Genomic DNA, 18,574 nt, shown 5'->3' with positions numbered 1-18,574 from the left:
CCGGGCTTACCCGGGCGAGTTCGGGCTACCTGTTTTACTTATTTGTTTTAATCTTTTTTGGGGCTTTTGACTTGGTAATAAGCACTAAATAAAAATTTACAAAACAAATTATAATAAAAAAATAGATAATAAGTATTATGTTATTGTGTATTTAATTAGATTTAATTTTTACCAAAAAAACATAATAAAGTAAATAATATTTACAACAAAACTAAAATCAACATAAATTATTTATCATAGAGAACTTCACACAACCAAATTTAATATAATAATTCACAATGAAAGTATTGATAAATAACATAAAAAGATAATATTTTTGAAAGTATTTACAAATTATATTATGTTAGAGAGTGAGAGTCCAATAGAAATGAATGCTTTAAGAAAAGAGTTATGTTAAAAATCAAGTAGATTTAACATCACGTCTTAACTCAAACACACTACATTAGATCTATAAGTTTGATTGCATTTGACATAGTAAATATGTTAAAAAATTATATATTAACATGTTAATGTCAAATGATATACATAAGTTATATGACTTTTTAGCCCGATTCAATTTAGCCCAAACCCGATATTAGCTAGCCCAAATCCGATATAAGCGAGCCCAAATCCGATATAAGCTAACCCAAATCTAGGCAGGCAATCCGATAACACCTCTACATGGAGGTAGTTTGTGTAGAATAGTGTGAGTTTACTCATAAAATAAAGCTGCTCTATTTTACCTCATTCCTTTCCCCTTTATTCTCTCAGTAAAACTAGCACCAAACACAGTGTTATTGCGCTAGATTTTTTGCCCTACCCACTTTTCCTTTTTAGCTTTTTCCTCTGTCGGCTTCTCCATCACTTCATTCACTTTGATTCAATTTCATGGACACCGATCAAATCACCGTCGAACCGCTACACGACAGAGGCGCCGGAGGCAAGGTCAGAAGACCGCCACTGAGAAAGCCACCCGCTAGCCCTTACGCTCGACCTCCTGTCACCACGCGCCGCCGTTGGATTTCAAAACTCGTTGATCCTGCCTACCGCCTCATCTCCGGCGGAGCTAGTCGTATTTTGCCGTCTTTCTTCTCCACACCGGCTCCTGCACCTGCTCTTCCTGGCACAAGCTCCGATACTCAAGATGATCAAGGTTGGATTCTTTGTTATTTGTTTCCTGCAATTAATTAATAAGGTCTAGGTTCGAGTTTTGTGAGTAAAAAGATTAATGTGTCTTTGTCGTCCGACTTGGATTATTCAGAGTCCAAAGTGATTTCCGAATAATTAGAGTCTCTATTTGATTTTTAGCCGAACTCAATTATTGAAATGGTCCAATCACTAACTATATTAACTATTGTATTAACGTTTGAATCCTTATTGTATGATTTTGAAAAAATATGAATTTTTAAATTCACAAACCGGATTTAAGTGTTACTGTACGGTATAGTTTGACCGATATTTTCTAGGTTTGATGGATATTTTCCGGTTTTGACATGTTTAATTGTATGTTTGGTATAATTGTCACACACGGTATGTTGGGGTTTTAATAACTATGTTTTTTATTGATGTTTGTATTGCTGTTTGTTTTAAATTTATTGAATGATTTGTTTTTATAGTTAATGTAAATGAATGGGTAATCAATGTTGTGAGCAGGATTATGCTCATTATAGTGGTTAGAAAGCTGATAAAGAATGTGAGTGTAAAAACACCAAATTAACCGAGAATTAGATTGCTTAAGATATGTTGCTTATATGTGAGGGAGTTAGTTAAGTATGCTATGGTTTCTGGAAGTAGCCACTTGTACGAATCTTTCCGCGGATGGAAAATATTATTTTGAGGCTGAATGACAGAACTTGGATTGTGATGTCCTAATTTACTAGTTGGACAATAGATCATGTTATATTTTATTGAATGCTCCTACACAATAAGAGGTGAAAAGTCTACTTAATGGACAGTGTTTCACTTTGACAATGGGAACATCAGAATGTTTGCTTGTTTTTCTAATGCTTCCACTGGAAGGATTGTTGTGTTGTAAATTCAGTGTTTCAAACTGCTAAGATGCTCCTAGAAGTCTGGTAGTTACTTGAAAATAGCATAGCACAGGGATTAGAGTCTGTTCTGTTTGTAATATGTCATGCAGAGGTTTGGTATGAAGATTCTTGAACCTGCCCCATGGACCTGCACTCTTATCTCATTACTAGACTTAGAGGTTTTGGCTCCTTTTAAGATGCCAAAATTCAGGGAAAATGTTCTGTTTCTGCTGTTTTTTTGGTGTATATGGCTGGAAAGGAAGTAGGGTATTAAATTGCGCTTGCGGTTACATTGCGTTACCACAATTGCAGAGAAATGCAGATGCAATTAGGTCACGATGCCGCTGCGGAGACTCCCAAAGCTGATCGCAATTTGCCAATTTAACACCAAGGAACCATAAGATTTTTAGTGGCTCTCTTGTCTTAATATTTATTTTGTTTGGGACAGAGTCACTGTTTTAGCATTCCTTTAGTGCTTTGCTCATAGATTTTTTCCTCGGGTTTATATGATAGACATGCAGAGAGATTGGCATGCTTTGTTGCACAGCCTTTTCTCATGGTTTAGCTATATCTTTTGGTTCTTTGTGAGGATATCTTATCCTCTTCTCATCTAATACCCTTCTTTTATTATAAAAATAAATGTTTCTGTGTCATTACTCGTGAATAGAAATATCAGTAGTAACGGTTAGAGAGAACTGCTGGAGTTAGTTACTTGGTTGCTGAGAGTTTACAAGAAAGTTGAGGGAGAGGGTGTTCATCGATTTTATTGGAAAGGAGAGGGAAGTGAGGGAGAGTTCCAGGTATCTCAAATACATAGTGGTGGGAGGAAGAGTTATGTAACCAGTGTTGTGCACTAATATTCACAACGTTAATATCAATAAACACTATATTTCTCATTCAATCTGGTTCAGTTCTATGAATTAGTATCATAGCTCTCAAGATCTTCGGAGTTGTTCATTATTTGATCAAGAATGTAAACCCTTTTGGAATTGTTGGAGAAGAGATTGGAAGCTTCGAGGAGAACGCAGTGGGAAGGAAGGCAACAAGAAGGATCAGTAAGATTCAAGAAGCTTGACTGAAGAAATCAAGGATTTTCTTGAGAATTTTTTGTGATCTGGCTTTAGAAATTTGTTTTGAAAAAGTTATGATCACTGGCTAGGGGATGAAAAAAACATAAACTTAGGTGCGAGATATCCCTTTTCCATAAGCTTTTCCTAGCCTTTTAGGTGATCTACTGTTCCCCATTCTCCCATTAATGCATAATTTTAGTTTTCATGATTTTGTTCATTCTTGAAATTTTCACTTTTTCATTCACCTAAATGATAGAGAAGCTACTGAACTTCCATCCCCTTTGGTTTACTTGGTTCTCCTCCCTTTATTCTAATCTTCACATCGGAATCTATACCCTTGATTCTGCTAGTATTTTTCATGTAAATCCTATTTTCAGTTTCTCACACATTCCGCTTGTAAGGGAGACATTTTCCTTGAATAAGCCAATTCGGAATTTAGAATTCTAAAATTCTAAAGCTCCTTCTATGGGAAAAGCTTTTGTTTGGACTACTTCACCAGATAGGATTAATACTAGTTATTCGTTGCTGGTTAGACGGCCTCATATTGCTCTCTCTCTCGGCCTCTGCAATTTTGCATCATTTATTTCTCTGTTTCCCACCTGTGCGTTTCCTTTGGTTTGGAATAGTCTTTGGTACTATTGGTGAGCATTGGATTTACAATAGTTCATTGGATCAGTTTCTAGAAATTCGTTTTCAAGGTTATAGTAAGAAGGAATTTAATTTCTTGTTGCAATGTGCTGCTTATCAGGGGGTTTTGTGGCTGGAAAAGAATGTTCACATTTCAGGGGGTTTTTCTCTCTGATTTTGTTATAGGATAGAATCTTGCTCATGATTTCTTCAAGGGTGTCGGTATTATAGATTTGCAAAAGAACCTCAAAGCTCCTTCTACACTGACTAGCTTTAAGGAGTTCTGTTTCTATGTATTTTTTCTCCCTCTTTTTGTTTTATCCTTGTTGAAGATTTTTTATCCTCCAATTTGTTGCACTTATAGGGAATACTTTTAAGACCATGAACATTTAATTCGAATGGTTGTTAGAGGAGCTATTACTTCATCTGATTGAAGTAAAGGATCCATCCATAGATGCCCTCACTATTGGGAAGTGATAGGATAAACTGTTAAGAAGACCTAGTTTTTCTCTTAACTTGTGCCAGTTTAGTTTGGTATGTTGGTGTATTAATATTCTGGTACTGTCTACATGTTGTAGCTGGTCTAGGAAAGCCTGCATTTTGGTATTTAGAAGGGCGCACATGATCGAGTGAAACTAAACGTAAGGAATGTCGGGCAGCATCTTGATATTCTGTTATTTAGTGGAAATAATAATGTGATGGAATGTAACTTGTGGCATTTATTGCACTGACTTCTTTTGTGATGAAGAAACATTTAAAACCTTATTCATAAAAGGATATTTATGTTCTCCAACTCCCTTGAATCTGCTATTGTTAGTTTCCTGAGCATATCATCCACATTATGTCTATATATGTTCCATCATGTAAAAACCATCTCTTGTTTTGTATGACATTTGTTGAATATTTATTTGATGCTTCTTATACATTCATTTGTAGATAGAACGATTTCTTTTAATGGTGGATTTATTTTTACAGTTCATTATCCTTATCTGTTTGACTGTTTACCTATATAATGTACTGATTAATCTGGAAAATGGTGATTAACTTATCTTCCTGATCAAATTATTTGTTGGCAATAGGTAAATGGCAATCTGGTGAACAAGGTCATGGAGATGATGGTCGCAAAAGTTACTCACATGTAAGAAAAGCTTTTCCTTTATATGTATGTAAATTACATTGTTATAGTGTTGAAATAAATATTTTTCAGTCACCTGTGTACTTGAGGGTGAGCTTCAGTACCACTATAAGGTTGTTGTCTGATAGAATTTAGAAGAATATAAAGGCTAAATACATTAAGTATAAAACCTAACTACACTAATATTCCCCCTGAATTCTGAGCCAATTGGTCAAGGCTGGATATGATGAGCAGAGAACAAATCAGTAACATGAAGTTTGTCTCTAATCACAGTAAACCTAGAAGTAGATAGAGCCTTGGTAAGAATATCTACAACTTGATGCTCAGAAGATATATACTCAACAATCAACTGTTTGAAGATGACTCTCTCTCTTACCCAAAAAAGATCACATCTAGCCTTTATTTTTGTCAGATACATTGAGCTTGTATAATACTGCTCTTATAAATAAGGAGTAGTTAACTTCATTTGTTAATAATAATTTCAAATTCTTTTTTCTCTCTTCATTCTCTCTTCTCTCTCTCACTGTTTCCTTCTTCTCTCTCACGGTTTCTCTTCTTCCTCTACTCATAATAGATTCTTCTAAATTCTATCATGGTATCTACAACATCTAGATCCCGAGTTTCATAGATGCTTTTCTGACTATGCCGTTGTCACCATCTTTGTCACCGAGACCTATGACGGTGGTTCCACCGTCTACGGTGACCTTCTCACAATTGATTTCCGCCAAGCTTTGTGAAAAGAACTACTTATTTTGGAAACAAGTTGAAGCTATTCTTGCGTCATATCATCTTGAGAGGTTCGTCGTCAATCCGTAAATTCCTCTGCATTTTTTGTCTAACGAGGATCATGGTTTTGGACTATTGAATTCGACTTTCCCTCAATGGGAAGAACAAGATCAACATCTGGTCTCTTGGTTGAATTGGACAGATTTGGGACGAGATTCACACCTTCTTTGATTCATTGGTTTGTGCACATAGTCAACTTTTACTTTCAGAACTTCGAACTGTCAAGAAAGGTACTCAATCTATGAATGCGTTTGTGTCTCGGATCAAAGCTTTGGTTCATTCTCTTGCTGTTCTTTGGATCGTAGGTCTCAGTGACAAAGTTGGTGACAGCGGCGTAGTCGGGAAAGCATCCATGAAACTAAGGATCTAGAAGCTCTTGATATCATGATAGAATTTAGATGAATCTATTATTAGTAGAGGAAGAAGAGAGAAAACCGAGAGAGAGAAAGAAGAGAGAATAAAGAATCTGAAATTGTTCTTAACAAATGAAGTTAAGTGCTCCTTATTTATAGGAGCAGTGTTATACAAGCTCAATGTATCTGACTGAAATAAAGGCTAGATACATTAATGTATCTGACTGAAATAAAGGCTAGATCCATTAAGTACAAAACCCAACTACACTAATACTGTCTTGTGAGCTAGAATCCTCTCCGTATGACCTAACTTTTAGGGTGGAGTTAGTTACAATTGTTCTAATAGGGATATGTACAAAAACAAAACATATGCCAACTATAGGGTTATTGGTTGTTAAAATTAGATGTACAAGTAACATGATTGATTTGAATTTCATCATATTCTAGGTATTGAAATTAAAGAATTTTTGTAAATCTTGAAGTCTTTCCTGGTACTGACTTCTGAGATTTTAGGAGCATTACCAATCCACCTAGAAGAATTTAGTTTAAGTTTCCACTAAAAGCTATATGATTTGCTTAACGGGAGATTATTTTTAAACTCTATTTTTTTAGAAGATTTGTAATATGTGGTTTGATTAAATGAGTGAAACCAAACTGGTGTTTACTGATGCATACAATACTGCGAGTATACAATTTTATCAACAAGTAATAAAAAGGTATCGATCCTACAAGAACTGAAATTACTTAATTTTATTTAATTATTTGAGCATTTATAGAAATAAATTGGAATTTAAATTAAATATAAGCAAAAAGATAAATATGTTCATTTGAGACAACTTTTACTGTCAGTATTGTGAAACTATGGACTTAACTAAACCCATTATTTGTATTTTATAACAACTGCTATGTGGCAATCCATTGATCCTTGAAGGCCTAAGAATAAGTCCAAGTCTAATTATTGTAGTTCCGGTGGTCTTTGAGTTCATCTCTTGGTTTGTCCTCAAATGTACTTATAAACATGCAAGTAAGTGATCATCAAACTTACATGAATAAGTCAACTAGATAAGTAAATCTTTACACTCAATAGAAGAAAACATAAATACTCATTTATTTATTATCAAAGGGCATTGCCCTATCCTAAAAACAGAAGAAAATACTCAGCCATGTTTAGAGCACAAGCTCTAGACATGGTTAGATAGCAATAAGGAAGAAAATAGAACTAAAATCTATTATGAATTGTGGTGAAGAATTGTGAACTCTCTCTTCATGATACTCCCTATTTAGAAGTGATGGGAATTGGGAATCTAATCTTCTATTTTCCAATGTAATCTTTGCATGATTATATCTTGGATTTACCTTTGCCAATGTGATTTATCAAATCCAATTTAAATCTTGCATTCTCTTCACATTATCCTTTCTTCTAGCAAGTAGGTCACCATCATCAAATCATATCTTTCATTATATTGATCTTTATGTGTTGCTCAGCTAATTAAATCTGCATAAAACTGCAAATAACCCAGGCTTAATCTAAACTAAGTGATAGTGCAACAAAGACTATTTAAAATCATAATTTAGATATGAATTTGCATGTAAAATAATGACTAAATATGATGTATTTTCACATACATCATTTACAATTGAAGATTAGGAAAAACCATCTTTGGCATACCAATTTGTAACTGAGTACATTTTAGACTTTATGTGATCAAACAAGAAATATTGACATATTTGCCAAAATAATTCAAGTATATTTTTATTTTACAAAGATTTAATCTAAGTACATTTTCAGACTAATAAATAAAGGAATATCTATGTTCTTGAATTTCAAAAAATTTCATATTTCTTTATCACTCCATCCTGCTATTTACACTATGTATATGCTCTGCTAGTATTGCTGGCTTTATTTGTCCAATGTTTCATGCAATCTTATTCCATTGTGTTTTTGGGGCTCTGTCCTCTCAATTCAGTACATCTTTTGTTTTCCTTTCATTTCTCACCATTGGGATTCATTCCTGTCCTTGTGACCGATTATAAATTATCTACATCTTCACCTTATATTCCCTTGTATATGAGTAATGCTTGCAACTCTTTTCTTCCTTTTTTCCTTTTCTTCACTCTGTAAATATGCTCTTTCTGATTAAAATGCATTAACAATTTTGTCTGTCGTGCCTCAGTGCTTGGTGTTGGATTTTGTATCCAAATTCTCCATCTTGCTGAGTTTATTGGCTTTTCCACCAAGTTACTTTCTGCATATAACTGTCTTGCCCTCCCTATTCTTTGCCATGTATAATTGGGGGAATATGACATTTCTCAATTTGGTTTGTTTTCCTAAACTCCATATATTAATGATAGACTATTCTTGTTCTTTTGCAGCTACAGGCATCCAAATCAACCGAAATGGAAAGTGCTGGTCACATCAGTGGAAAACTAAAAAGCAGTTCTGTCATTGATCTGAATAGACAACATGAAAAAGGAGAGCAATCTGATAAGAATAGGATTTCTGATATTGAGAAGCTGGTGGAAGGGAACACATTCTCTAGGTATGTTATCTCATCTCATAATTCTGTCGTGAAAGTTGTTCGCAGCTGTAGATCAAATTATTCTTCCCAATGGGTTGGAGCTTACTCAAGGCCTGTAATTCTGAAATCCTAATTTTATTGAGTTCATCGAAGTGAAGCTTTTATTGCTGTTGTTATTGTCTTATTTTTTTAGTTATCACCTTCCCACAATACAAAAGCATGTTTTTTTTGGATTTTGCTTCCACACATCTCTATGATGTTAGAAAATATTGTGTCTTATGATCTTATCTGCGGGAGGTAGGCTGGAAACCAGTCGAGACACTGAGCAAGCTTGACTCATTTCCGACCCAGTTGAAAATATGTGCTCATGTTGTTAGAAAACTTGTTATAGCTTTTACTGTTATCTTTACAGATGTATTGTTAGTGGGGTTTGAAGGAAAAGGGAGGGAGGGTTAAATTTTTAATTTTAAATTGAGTTATAAAATGTATATAAAAATGAGTAAGGGATTATATGAAGGTTACATGATAGTCTCTCAATTTATTCCTGTCATTTTAAAAATTAAAGAGAATATTTACATACAATGAAGAATTGTCTTCCCCATTCTATCCAAACATACCCTTGGTGGAAGAAAGCATTTATTGTTTGTTATCTAAGGATGTACCTTGTTTAAAATATTTGATCCCCTCGTGCAGAGATGAATTCAGTCGTTTGGTGGAGGTATTAAATTCAAGGGCAATTGACCTTCCTAATGTTGAAAAAGGAAAAGAAAATAACAATTTGGCTTCTAGGAAAGATCACCAGGAGCTTGCTCTGGCACACAGGCTTCCAAAGGTGTCCAATGAACAAAGGCATGAAGAGTTGAATGTAGTCGTGTGGGGAAACTCAACACCTCTTGGTCTGTCAAAAGTGAGTATTGTAACTTGATTTTTCAACCATGAACATTAGTTGGTATATCATGATCAAGCTTTTGCCTACATATAAACTCATGCTAAATTTGTTAATGATTGGTTATACTTCAGCATTGGGTGTGTATACAATATCGCACTGATCTTTTGAACTAAGGAATGTTTATCTATCATTCTTAAAAATTGAGCGAGCAATCGGTGCAATGGTAAGGTTGTTGCTTAGTAACCAAGAAGTTATAGGTTCAAATCCTGTAAATAAATTTTCCACTTGTAGTGGTAAGGCTGCATATTGTGTACACGGTAAATCTACCCTCTTCATGCTTCACGATAGTAGCTACCACAACTTTCTCCATAATAAATTCATTCCTAATCTTATCTTGTTTAACTTGTCCACACATCCTACGTAACATTCTCATCTCTGCTATATTGAATTTATTCTTTTGTTGATAATTTACCGCCTAACGTTCCGTCCCATATAATATTGAAGGTCTTATAAATGTGCCGTTAAATTTCCCTTAAAGTTTTAGTAGGCACCTTTCTATCATATATGACACTTGAAGCGCTCTGCCATTTCATCCACCCTACTTGAATCTATTGGTTTACATCTCCCTAAATTTTCCAATCGTGTTGTAAGATTGATCCCTGATTCTTAAATCTAGTGGCTTGTGATATAGTATGATCTCCAATTTTCACCTCTACAATAAGGTTTGTCCGAGAGAGTGAGTTTGACGCAACAATAAGGTTGTTGCTTAGTGACCATGCGGTCACAGGTTCAAATCTTGGAAGCAGTCTCTCCCATTATGGGGGTAAGGCTGCATACATTTACCTCATACCCCACTAAGTGGAAATCTTGTGCATTGAGCTGCCCTTTTTAGCAAGGGCTCTTGGCCCTTTTTTATTGAGGTCTGTCTATCTCATGCTAAACTTACACTCCACATACTTCGTCTTACGTCGACTTATATGAAAGTCATGTGCTTCAAAAGTTTGTCTCCATATTTCTAGCTTCTCATTTATGACACACATTCTTGGATATGCTTAGTAAGCACATCCAAGACCAATGTAAACAAGTAAGGTCTCAATGTTGACCCTTAAGTGTATTCTTATAGCAATACAAAAATCATTTAAGATCACGTCTTGTGTATTCACACTAGTCTTGGTCCCCATACATATCATTGGATGGTCGAATGTAGACAATTAAAACTCATTTCCTATCTAGAGATTTTCACAATACATGTTCAAGCACCTTATTATATGCCTTTTCCAAATCAATGAAAACCATGTGTAAGACCATTTAGTTCATTCAACATCTCTCCATCTATCGCTATAACAACTACATAGTCTCCATGGTTGACCTCCTAACATAACACCAAATTTGTTTTCAGTAATGATTATTTTGTGTCAACCTTTGCTCAAATATCCTCTTCCACACCTTCATAGTATGACCAATGAGCTTAATCCCCTATATTTTACATAATTTTGTATATTTCCTTTATTTTTATAGATAGAGATTAAAATGTTTCTCCACTCACTTGACATCTTTTTAGATCGTAGGATCTCATTAAACATCTCATAGAACTTTCCAAGCCTCGATAAATATATTATGCGGTCTAATTGCTATGTTATTCTCCATCATTTTCAAAGCTTTTTTCACCTCAAACTTCCAAAATTTATCTTATCAAAATGCAATAAATCATGACCTTCGTTGAACAATTTGTGAAAATAGTTTTTCCTTCTTTCTTTAACATCATTGCACTTCATCGGAGTTTTTCATCTTCATTTTTGATGCTTTTCACTCGGTCCAGGTCTCATGTATTTCTCTCCCTACCATTTGCAAGTCTGTTGATGCTTCTTTCCCCTTCATGATAACTAGAGATTTGTATAACCCATCTTACACTCTATCTCTCACTTCACTCACCACTTTCTTGGTGCCTTTCTTTGCTACCTTGTATTTTTATCCTAATTTCAGTATTTTTATACAAGGATCATGCTTTAAACATTCCATTTTCACCTTAACTTTGTCTTGTACACTTTTGTTCCATCATCATTGTTCTTTACTCTTTGGTCCTATGTCTCTAGAATCACCTAGTGTCTCGTTTGTAATCTTCTTAATTCTTTTGGTCATCTTTTTCACATATCGTTAGCACTTCTTTGTGCCTCCCAAAAGCTCTTTGTTGGAAGCTTATTTGTTACTCATCCTTCAATTTCCACAACTTGATTCTCAGGATTCTATCTTGGCCTTTTCTTTTCACTCTATTCTTAACTTTTACATCCATGACCAAAACTCTATGTTGTTGTCAAGCTCTCTTCAGGTATGACTTTGTGGTTCGAGCAAAACTTTCTATATGGATTTTCGTATAAGAAAGAAATCAATTTGAGAATTTGCTATCACACTCTTATATGTGATAAGATGGTCCCCCTACTTCTTAAAACACATTTTGGCTATTGTAAAAGCAAAAACTGAGGAGAAATCTAGAATAGCCTTTACCTTCTGTGTTTGCTTCCCCTATGGCATAACTCAATGAAAACCTCATATCCTCTAGTGTCTCTCCGTGTATGTCCATTAAGATCCTCTCTTTGGAAAATCTTTTCTCCAAAAGATATTCCCTTGGCTACACCTTCAAATACTCCTAAAAATTTATCTTGTAATGTTCCTTTAGTTGTACCTAGGGTGCATCAACACTAATGAGTTAAAAGTTATTTTTTTGCTACAAACTTTGAGGATTGATCATGATACCTATTATTTTTACAATCACGATATCCTTGTTCTAATCATTATCTATAATACTCACCCTATTTCTCGATTTTGTCCTATCAGTGTACCACAACTTAAAACTTGAGGCACTGAATTCTCTTGCTTTTTCACCTACCTACTTAGTTTCTTATAGGCACATAAAATTGAACCCTCCTAGTCATCGTGCCTACTATTTACATTGATTTACTTATTAGAGTGTCTATATGTTCCGATTTTGCATTGTAGACTAATTTCTCTACTTGCACCCGTTCATGCAAATGCGAGAACCATTGCTTATTTTTCACTATATCCATACGGCGATGCAACAACCCTTGCTCAATTAGCAATGTACTTGAGCGATACAACACATTGCTTATGGGCAACGACCTAACATTAATCATATCATTGATTCATATTATATAATTCAATAAAGTTTTATGTTGTTTGTCGACCGTCTAAACAATTTCCCCCTTTTATTTAGGCTTAGAGCAAACATGTATAACATGAAACACACATAGACAGGTTTGTTTTAGACAGAACAGCATTGAAAAAATAATAACAAAGACAGAAAACGTATAGGGGAACTATGATATCAATGCAGAGTATAGTAATATTCAGCCCTGTCCAGATATAGCATTGAGATTATATTCAAAATAAGAAATGGTGATGAAAGGTTGTAGAGATTCCATATATACTAGATAGTCAGTAACATAAAATGTGATCCACTTGAGATATCATTGTAGTAGTTAACTAGTTTTGTGAACATAGTTTTATGCAATACCTATGCAAAGCCTCAGAAATGCTGTGGGGTTTAGGCCGTTAAATCTTGAGGTTTAGAATGGATGTTGAAACTAACTGCAGTCACCAGATAGTATTCTGTAATTTTGAATATAAATGTGGTGGGTAAGTGGTTGTGGGAGGGATAAAAGGTTTATACAGTTATTTTTAGTTACATTCTAAAGTGGAATGTATGAAATAATATTTCAGCAAATAAATTTGATTTCTGATAGAATACACACATATAGATATATATATTTATATGTATATATATTCAGTAACATCATGGATAGTTATGAAAGAAGATAGAAACTTATAACAATGAATTCTAATGTGTTTGAGGCTATTCTTTTACGGAATAATGTTTTCATCTTGGACATACTTTGGCTAAACTTTATTGCATTCTAGTTCTCAGTGGAGTTGGACATTAAGGTATTTTGTTTGAGACAAAAGGGAACATTGTTATTAACTATGTCTTATCTTAAAATTGAAGATTGACTTTAACAGGTGCGAACAAGTTGTATTATCATATTCATAGGGTGCATTTCAATTGTTGAACATGTGGTCCTTTTCAGTGTCATGTGCAATTTTCTTTATATGATAGTGAAATTAACAATTCTTCAGGTTCAAGATGAAATTGGTGCCTCACCAATTGAGATTGCTAGGGCATATATGGATTCTCGTGCATCAGAAGCAGGCCCCAGTTCTAAGAGCATTATTCAAACTATTGAAAGCACAGTGTTGCATGGTGCTGAAGCTGCAATGAAACCATATGATCCATCACCATACAGGAAGTCATCATCATGTTGGCCAGGTGCTATGGTACAGGATGCCTATGTAACACCACATAGTCAAAGAAGCAGATATGGACTTCAAAACTTTCCCCGAACTCCTTATTCAAGATCTCTGTTATCAAAGTCCAAGACTAGGGTATATTTTGTTGAAGTAATTTGTCTTGTACTTTAATTCTTCATGGTGTTTCCAAACTTGTTAACATTTGTACATTTTCCTTTTTCTTCAGTTGACTCATATACAAGGTGACAGCCATATTTCATCAACCCCACTCCGTCAATCTGAGGCTACTCGGTATCTGCAGGTTTCTTTCAATTTTCTGATCCTTTCACTGTATTTGACTCGTAATTTATTGATTCTTTTAACAAATATAAATAGAGGATGAGCCCTCTTCACTTGCCTTGTGACTCCGAAGTCATCGGTTGAAATCCTAGAAACAATGTCTTTGCTTGCGAGGGTAAGGCTGTGTACGTCTACACTTTCTTGACCCCACTAGGTGAGAGTCTCATGCACTTGGCTGCCCTTTTTTAAAGAGTAATGATATATCCTTGTACCAAATCCTCCTACACCACAAGAAAGTGACATATGTTACTTATAAACCAATCATTAATAAACAAAGTATCACTTTGTGACATATTTTACTTATGGTGTAGGAGGTTTTGTAGGAGGATATATCATTTTCCTTTTTGAAATTATAAGTAAGTGAAAGATGTGACATTCTTTTATTGGTAGATTTTGTTATTGTGTTCCTTTTTTGGGTAAAGGTGTAAAGCCTAGACCCTCCTTGTGGGTCTGAGGGAGCCCCCTTAGTCTGGCCGCTTGACTATCCCCTAATATGGCCCAAGGTGGGGGTGGGAGATAGAAGGGAAATTTGGATGAAGAATATCGACAGGGATCAAAAACCACACCTGGCACTGCATTCCCCCAACTCTTACCTACTGAGCTACCAACATCGGACAATGTTTTTGTTGGTGATAGTTTAGATTATTAACAAGTTGAACTTTTCATGTCCTGTGTTATTCCTCTCTGTCTTGCCTTGTCTTCTAGCTACACTTTTATTTTCTTTTGATTATGGTTGCAAACCTGATTATCACACTCACAGGATAAATCTAAAGCTGATGCATCAGAAAGTGGATATGGATCGGTTGGACCTATTCGTCGAAATAGGCATACCGTTGGTGCACAATCTTCTTCAAGAAGACCAGCATATTCATCTCTTCGTGGCCCTTCACAGTCTGGCGTTAATGAAGCTTTCACTCCTGCTGTTACAAGGAACTCTGATCCTGATGGGAGAGGCAGCACTCATAAGCCTCTAGGCTTTGAGGTAGGCACTCCAACAGTACCCATGCATACCACTTTGATGGCCAAGAAAATATTGGAGCATATCGATAGAAACATTCCCACTCCCAAAGAGAAATCTGCTGAGTTGAAGCTGGCAACTGAATGGAAGAAGCCTGAACCTACTACCTTGTCAAAAGATGTGAGTCCTTATAAATATGATGGGCTTGATGGAAAGAAATCTGTTCTAACAAATGAAGGTCAAGGGAACTTCAATTTTGGTATTCCACCTAAGGAGATTGCTGATAAATCTATTACTGTTACAAAAGAAGGAACTTTGTCATCTGACATGAACATTCACAGAAGCATCCCAAGACTTGGCAACGATGCACTAACTACACAAAATTTCGGTGGTTCTCAATTTTCTTTCATGAAGTCTACTGAACAGCAGGTATATAAGCCATTATCAAACTTCAGTTACTATTCTGATTGGAAGAAAGTTGATTTTATAGGCAATGAAGTAAAGCTAATATCCATTAGTCGATTTAATTGATTATTCAAACTTAAGTTTTGATTTAGTTCCTAAGACATTGAGTTTTTACGTATTAATTTGAGAATCAATGAAGTGTTTCTGATGAATTAAATATGCAGGAGCAGGATGTTTTGAAGACTCTTCCAAGTGGTGGTAACCCTTTTGAACTGAATCTAGAAAAGAAATCTGTTTCCAACTCTCCAGCAAGTAAACCAGTTTTACCTCCTATTTCCATCAAGAAGCATGATTCAAAGTGGACCTTTTCATCGGATAATGGCTCAGGATTTACCTTTCCCATTTCAGCATCTTCTTCTGTGTTATCTGAGCCACCAACACCGTCTATCATGCCATTATTCTCCACTGGGGATCAACATCAATCAAATGAAAGATCTACAGAACCATCATATAGTTTTGGTTTAAAAAGTTCCAGTCAAGCCTTGGTGTTTTCCTTCCCTTCAACAAGCAATACTACAGTTCATAATGATGCTGGTGAAATAAAGTTCAATTTTGGTTCAAATGATAAGGAAAGGCTTTCATTTTCGTTTGGAAAAGATGCTGTCTGCTACTAAGTAAGATGGAAAAATGATGTTCCAAAATTTGTTCACTAATTTCTTGGATAATTTTCTGTGAATCTTTATCAGTCTCTCAGCAAGTTGTGGAGTGTACTTTGCTTTGCTTGTTATTTTGTGAAGATAAAAGTAGAAGTAAGCCATTTTGAGTAAGAAATTGTGTGCTTTTTATGGTCCTATGATCTCCTTTGTTTTTTTCTTTCTTTTCACAATAAGCTTGTCCGAAAAGCTGGGTTTTCTTTATTGTAGAGGATCATTGTCATAGAGGATATTCAAATATGGACCTTCATCCAATTCTTATCAATAATATCTTGGTTTTTTTATTATGAAGCTAAATTAGGTGTCATAAGATCACTGGCCTGAATTGTTGGTGGTCATGGCCGAAGTGAGAAATTGATTGTGAACTTATTGTATCTGCGTGCCTTCAGAAACCAGCTAGCCATTATGTCTACATTTGACAAAGGAATTTAGGCTTTTTTTTATGATACTTTGGCACAAGCAGTATACCAAGTTTGTTAGGAAGAGAAAATTGAAAACTGATGTATTCATTATGCACTAGATGACAGCCTTAAAATAGGCAAGGAAAAAGAGGTTATAATCAGTTTCAAAGTTAAACATAATAACTCCCCTAAAGTGGAGGTAACTTATTAAACTACACACCCAACCACTAACATAATACATAAACTGAATATAATAAAAAATTTCTAACATTTCATCTCTTAAACTGAAAAGTATATTTTCAGTTTACTAACTCGCTGCAGCTTTCAAACACCTAACAAATTTCTCAAATTTTGGAATGAAGGTACTTTGAGAGGTTTGGTAAAAATGTCGGTCAATTGATCTCCACTGCTACAGTATCATTATTGAGGTCTCTTAAAAAATGATACTTAACATCAATATGTTTACTTCTTCCGTGGAGTATAGGATTTTTGGAGAGTTTGATGGCTGAAGTATTATCACTATATATTGTAGTAGTCTCCTCTTGCTTGAAATGTAGTTCTTCAAGTATTTTCCTCAACAAAATGGCTTAAGAAGCACAAGTTAAAGCAACAATAAACTCAGTTTCAATAGTTGATAATGTGACTATAGATTGCTTTTTAGATAACCATGAGATAACTCCTGTGCCAAGCATAAAGACATAGCCTGAAGTACTTCTCCTATTATCTTGATCTCCTACAAAGTCACTATCAGTGTATCCAATCAATTCAAAATTTTCACCTTCTTGAAAATATCCTAAGTTGTTTGGTTCCTTGAAGATAACGAAGGATTCATTTGGCGGCTAAGAAGTGCATTTCAGTTGGGCTTTTCATGTATCTACTAATTAAGCTGACAAAATGCATTATATCAGACATAGTAGCAGTTAAATACATCAAACTACCCACAATTTGCTTAAATAGGCTGTTATACACCTTTCCCCCCTCAGAATCTTTGTTTAGCTCCAAGCCATACTCAAATGGAGTACTTACAGGATTGCAATCTTACATCTGAAACATGTTTAAGAGTTCTTGGACATACTTCTTTTGAGAAATAAAGTTTCCATTAGTTGATTATACTACTTCTATTCCAAGAAAATAATGCATCAAGCCAAGATCAATCATTTCAAACTCAATCATCATAGACTTTGTGAACTTTTCAAGCATTCTCAAATCATTTCGAGTAAATAAGGTCATCAACATATAAACAAACAATAACTTTTTTCCCTTCAGATCCAACTTTAATAAAGAGCGTGTGCTCATATAACCTTTTCTTAAATCCTTCTTTTAAAAAATATTCCTCTTTTCGACTATACCAAGCTCTTGGACCTTGTTTTAGTTCATAAAGTGTCTTCTTCAATTTATACACTTTATGTTCATTTTCAACTTTAATATAGCCAGAGCGTTGATCAACAAATACCTGCTCATCCAAGGTTTCATGAAGAATTGCTGATTTAACATCCATATGATATGTAGGCCATGAGTTTTGAGCTGTCATGGTAATCACCAACCTGATGGTATCATGTCTTGCAACTGGAGCATACACCTCTTTATAGGCCACACCATATTAATACTTATATCCTTTTGCCACTAATCTTGCCTTATACTTATCAACTTGACCATCTTCTTTTCTTTTAGTTTTGAAAATTCATTTTATACCAACAGTTTTCTGCCCATCAAGAAGATCAACAAGCTCCCATGTATGATTTCTTTCTATGGCTTCAATTTCTTCATCCATTGCCTTTTGTCATTTTGCTTCCTTGGTGGTATTCTCAAAGGTTGTGGGATCACAATTTGAAAATAATACAAATGAGTAATGGGATCATCAATTTGATTAATTCTAGTTATCTCAAAATCTTCCATCCAAAATGGCTTTTTTCGAATGCGACTTCTAGGAGGTTCAACATATGCATCTGTTGAAATTTCAGTTCTTGTTGGTGTTGCAATTTTTCCTATTACTCTATGTTCATCTTGAGAATTATTTGTACAAGGCTGCTGCCCATTTTCTTGATCCTCT

The 18,574-nt window shown here is 34.9% G+C and overlaps 1 protein-coding gene across 2 annotated transcripts; it reads left to right on the top strand.

Moving 5' to 3' along the window:
- On the top strand, nucleotides 743–16,411 carry LOC109326903 (nuclear pore complex protein NUP1). Of its 2 annotated transcripts, none has more exons than XM_019559797.1 (8): nucleotides 743–1,132; nucleotides 4,786–4,844; nucleotides 8,354–8,520; nucleotides 9,193–9,406; nucleotides 13,538–13,843; nucleotides 13,935–14,009; nucleotides 14,808–15,434; nucleotides 15,635–16,411. In XM_019559797.1, the coding sequence occupies exons 1-8, from the start codon at nucleotides 868–870 to the stop codon at nucleotides 16,082–16,084; spliced, it is 2,163 nt and encodes a 720-aa protein (XP_019415342.1). In that variant the 5' UTR covers nucleotides 743–867; the 3' UTR covers nucleotides 16,085–16,411. The 2 variants fall into 2 exon arrangements, with proteins under 2 accessions (XP_019415342.1, XP_019415343.1); XM_019559798.1 differs by having other exon boundaries at nucleotides 745–1,132; nucleotides 15,641–16,411.

Source organism: Lupinus angustifolius, chromosome LG14 (genome assembly GCF_001865875.1).
Source record: "Lupinus angustifolius cultivar Tanjil chromosome LG14, LupAngTanjil_v1.0, whole genome shotgun sequence".
Taxonomy (NCBI): Eukaryota; Viridiplantae; Streptophyta; class Magnoliopsida; order Fabales; family Fabaceae; genus Lupinus; species Lupinus angustifolius.
This window is presented reverse-complemented; position numbering and strand designations above follow the sequence as displayed.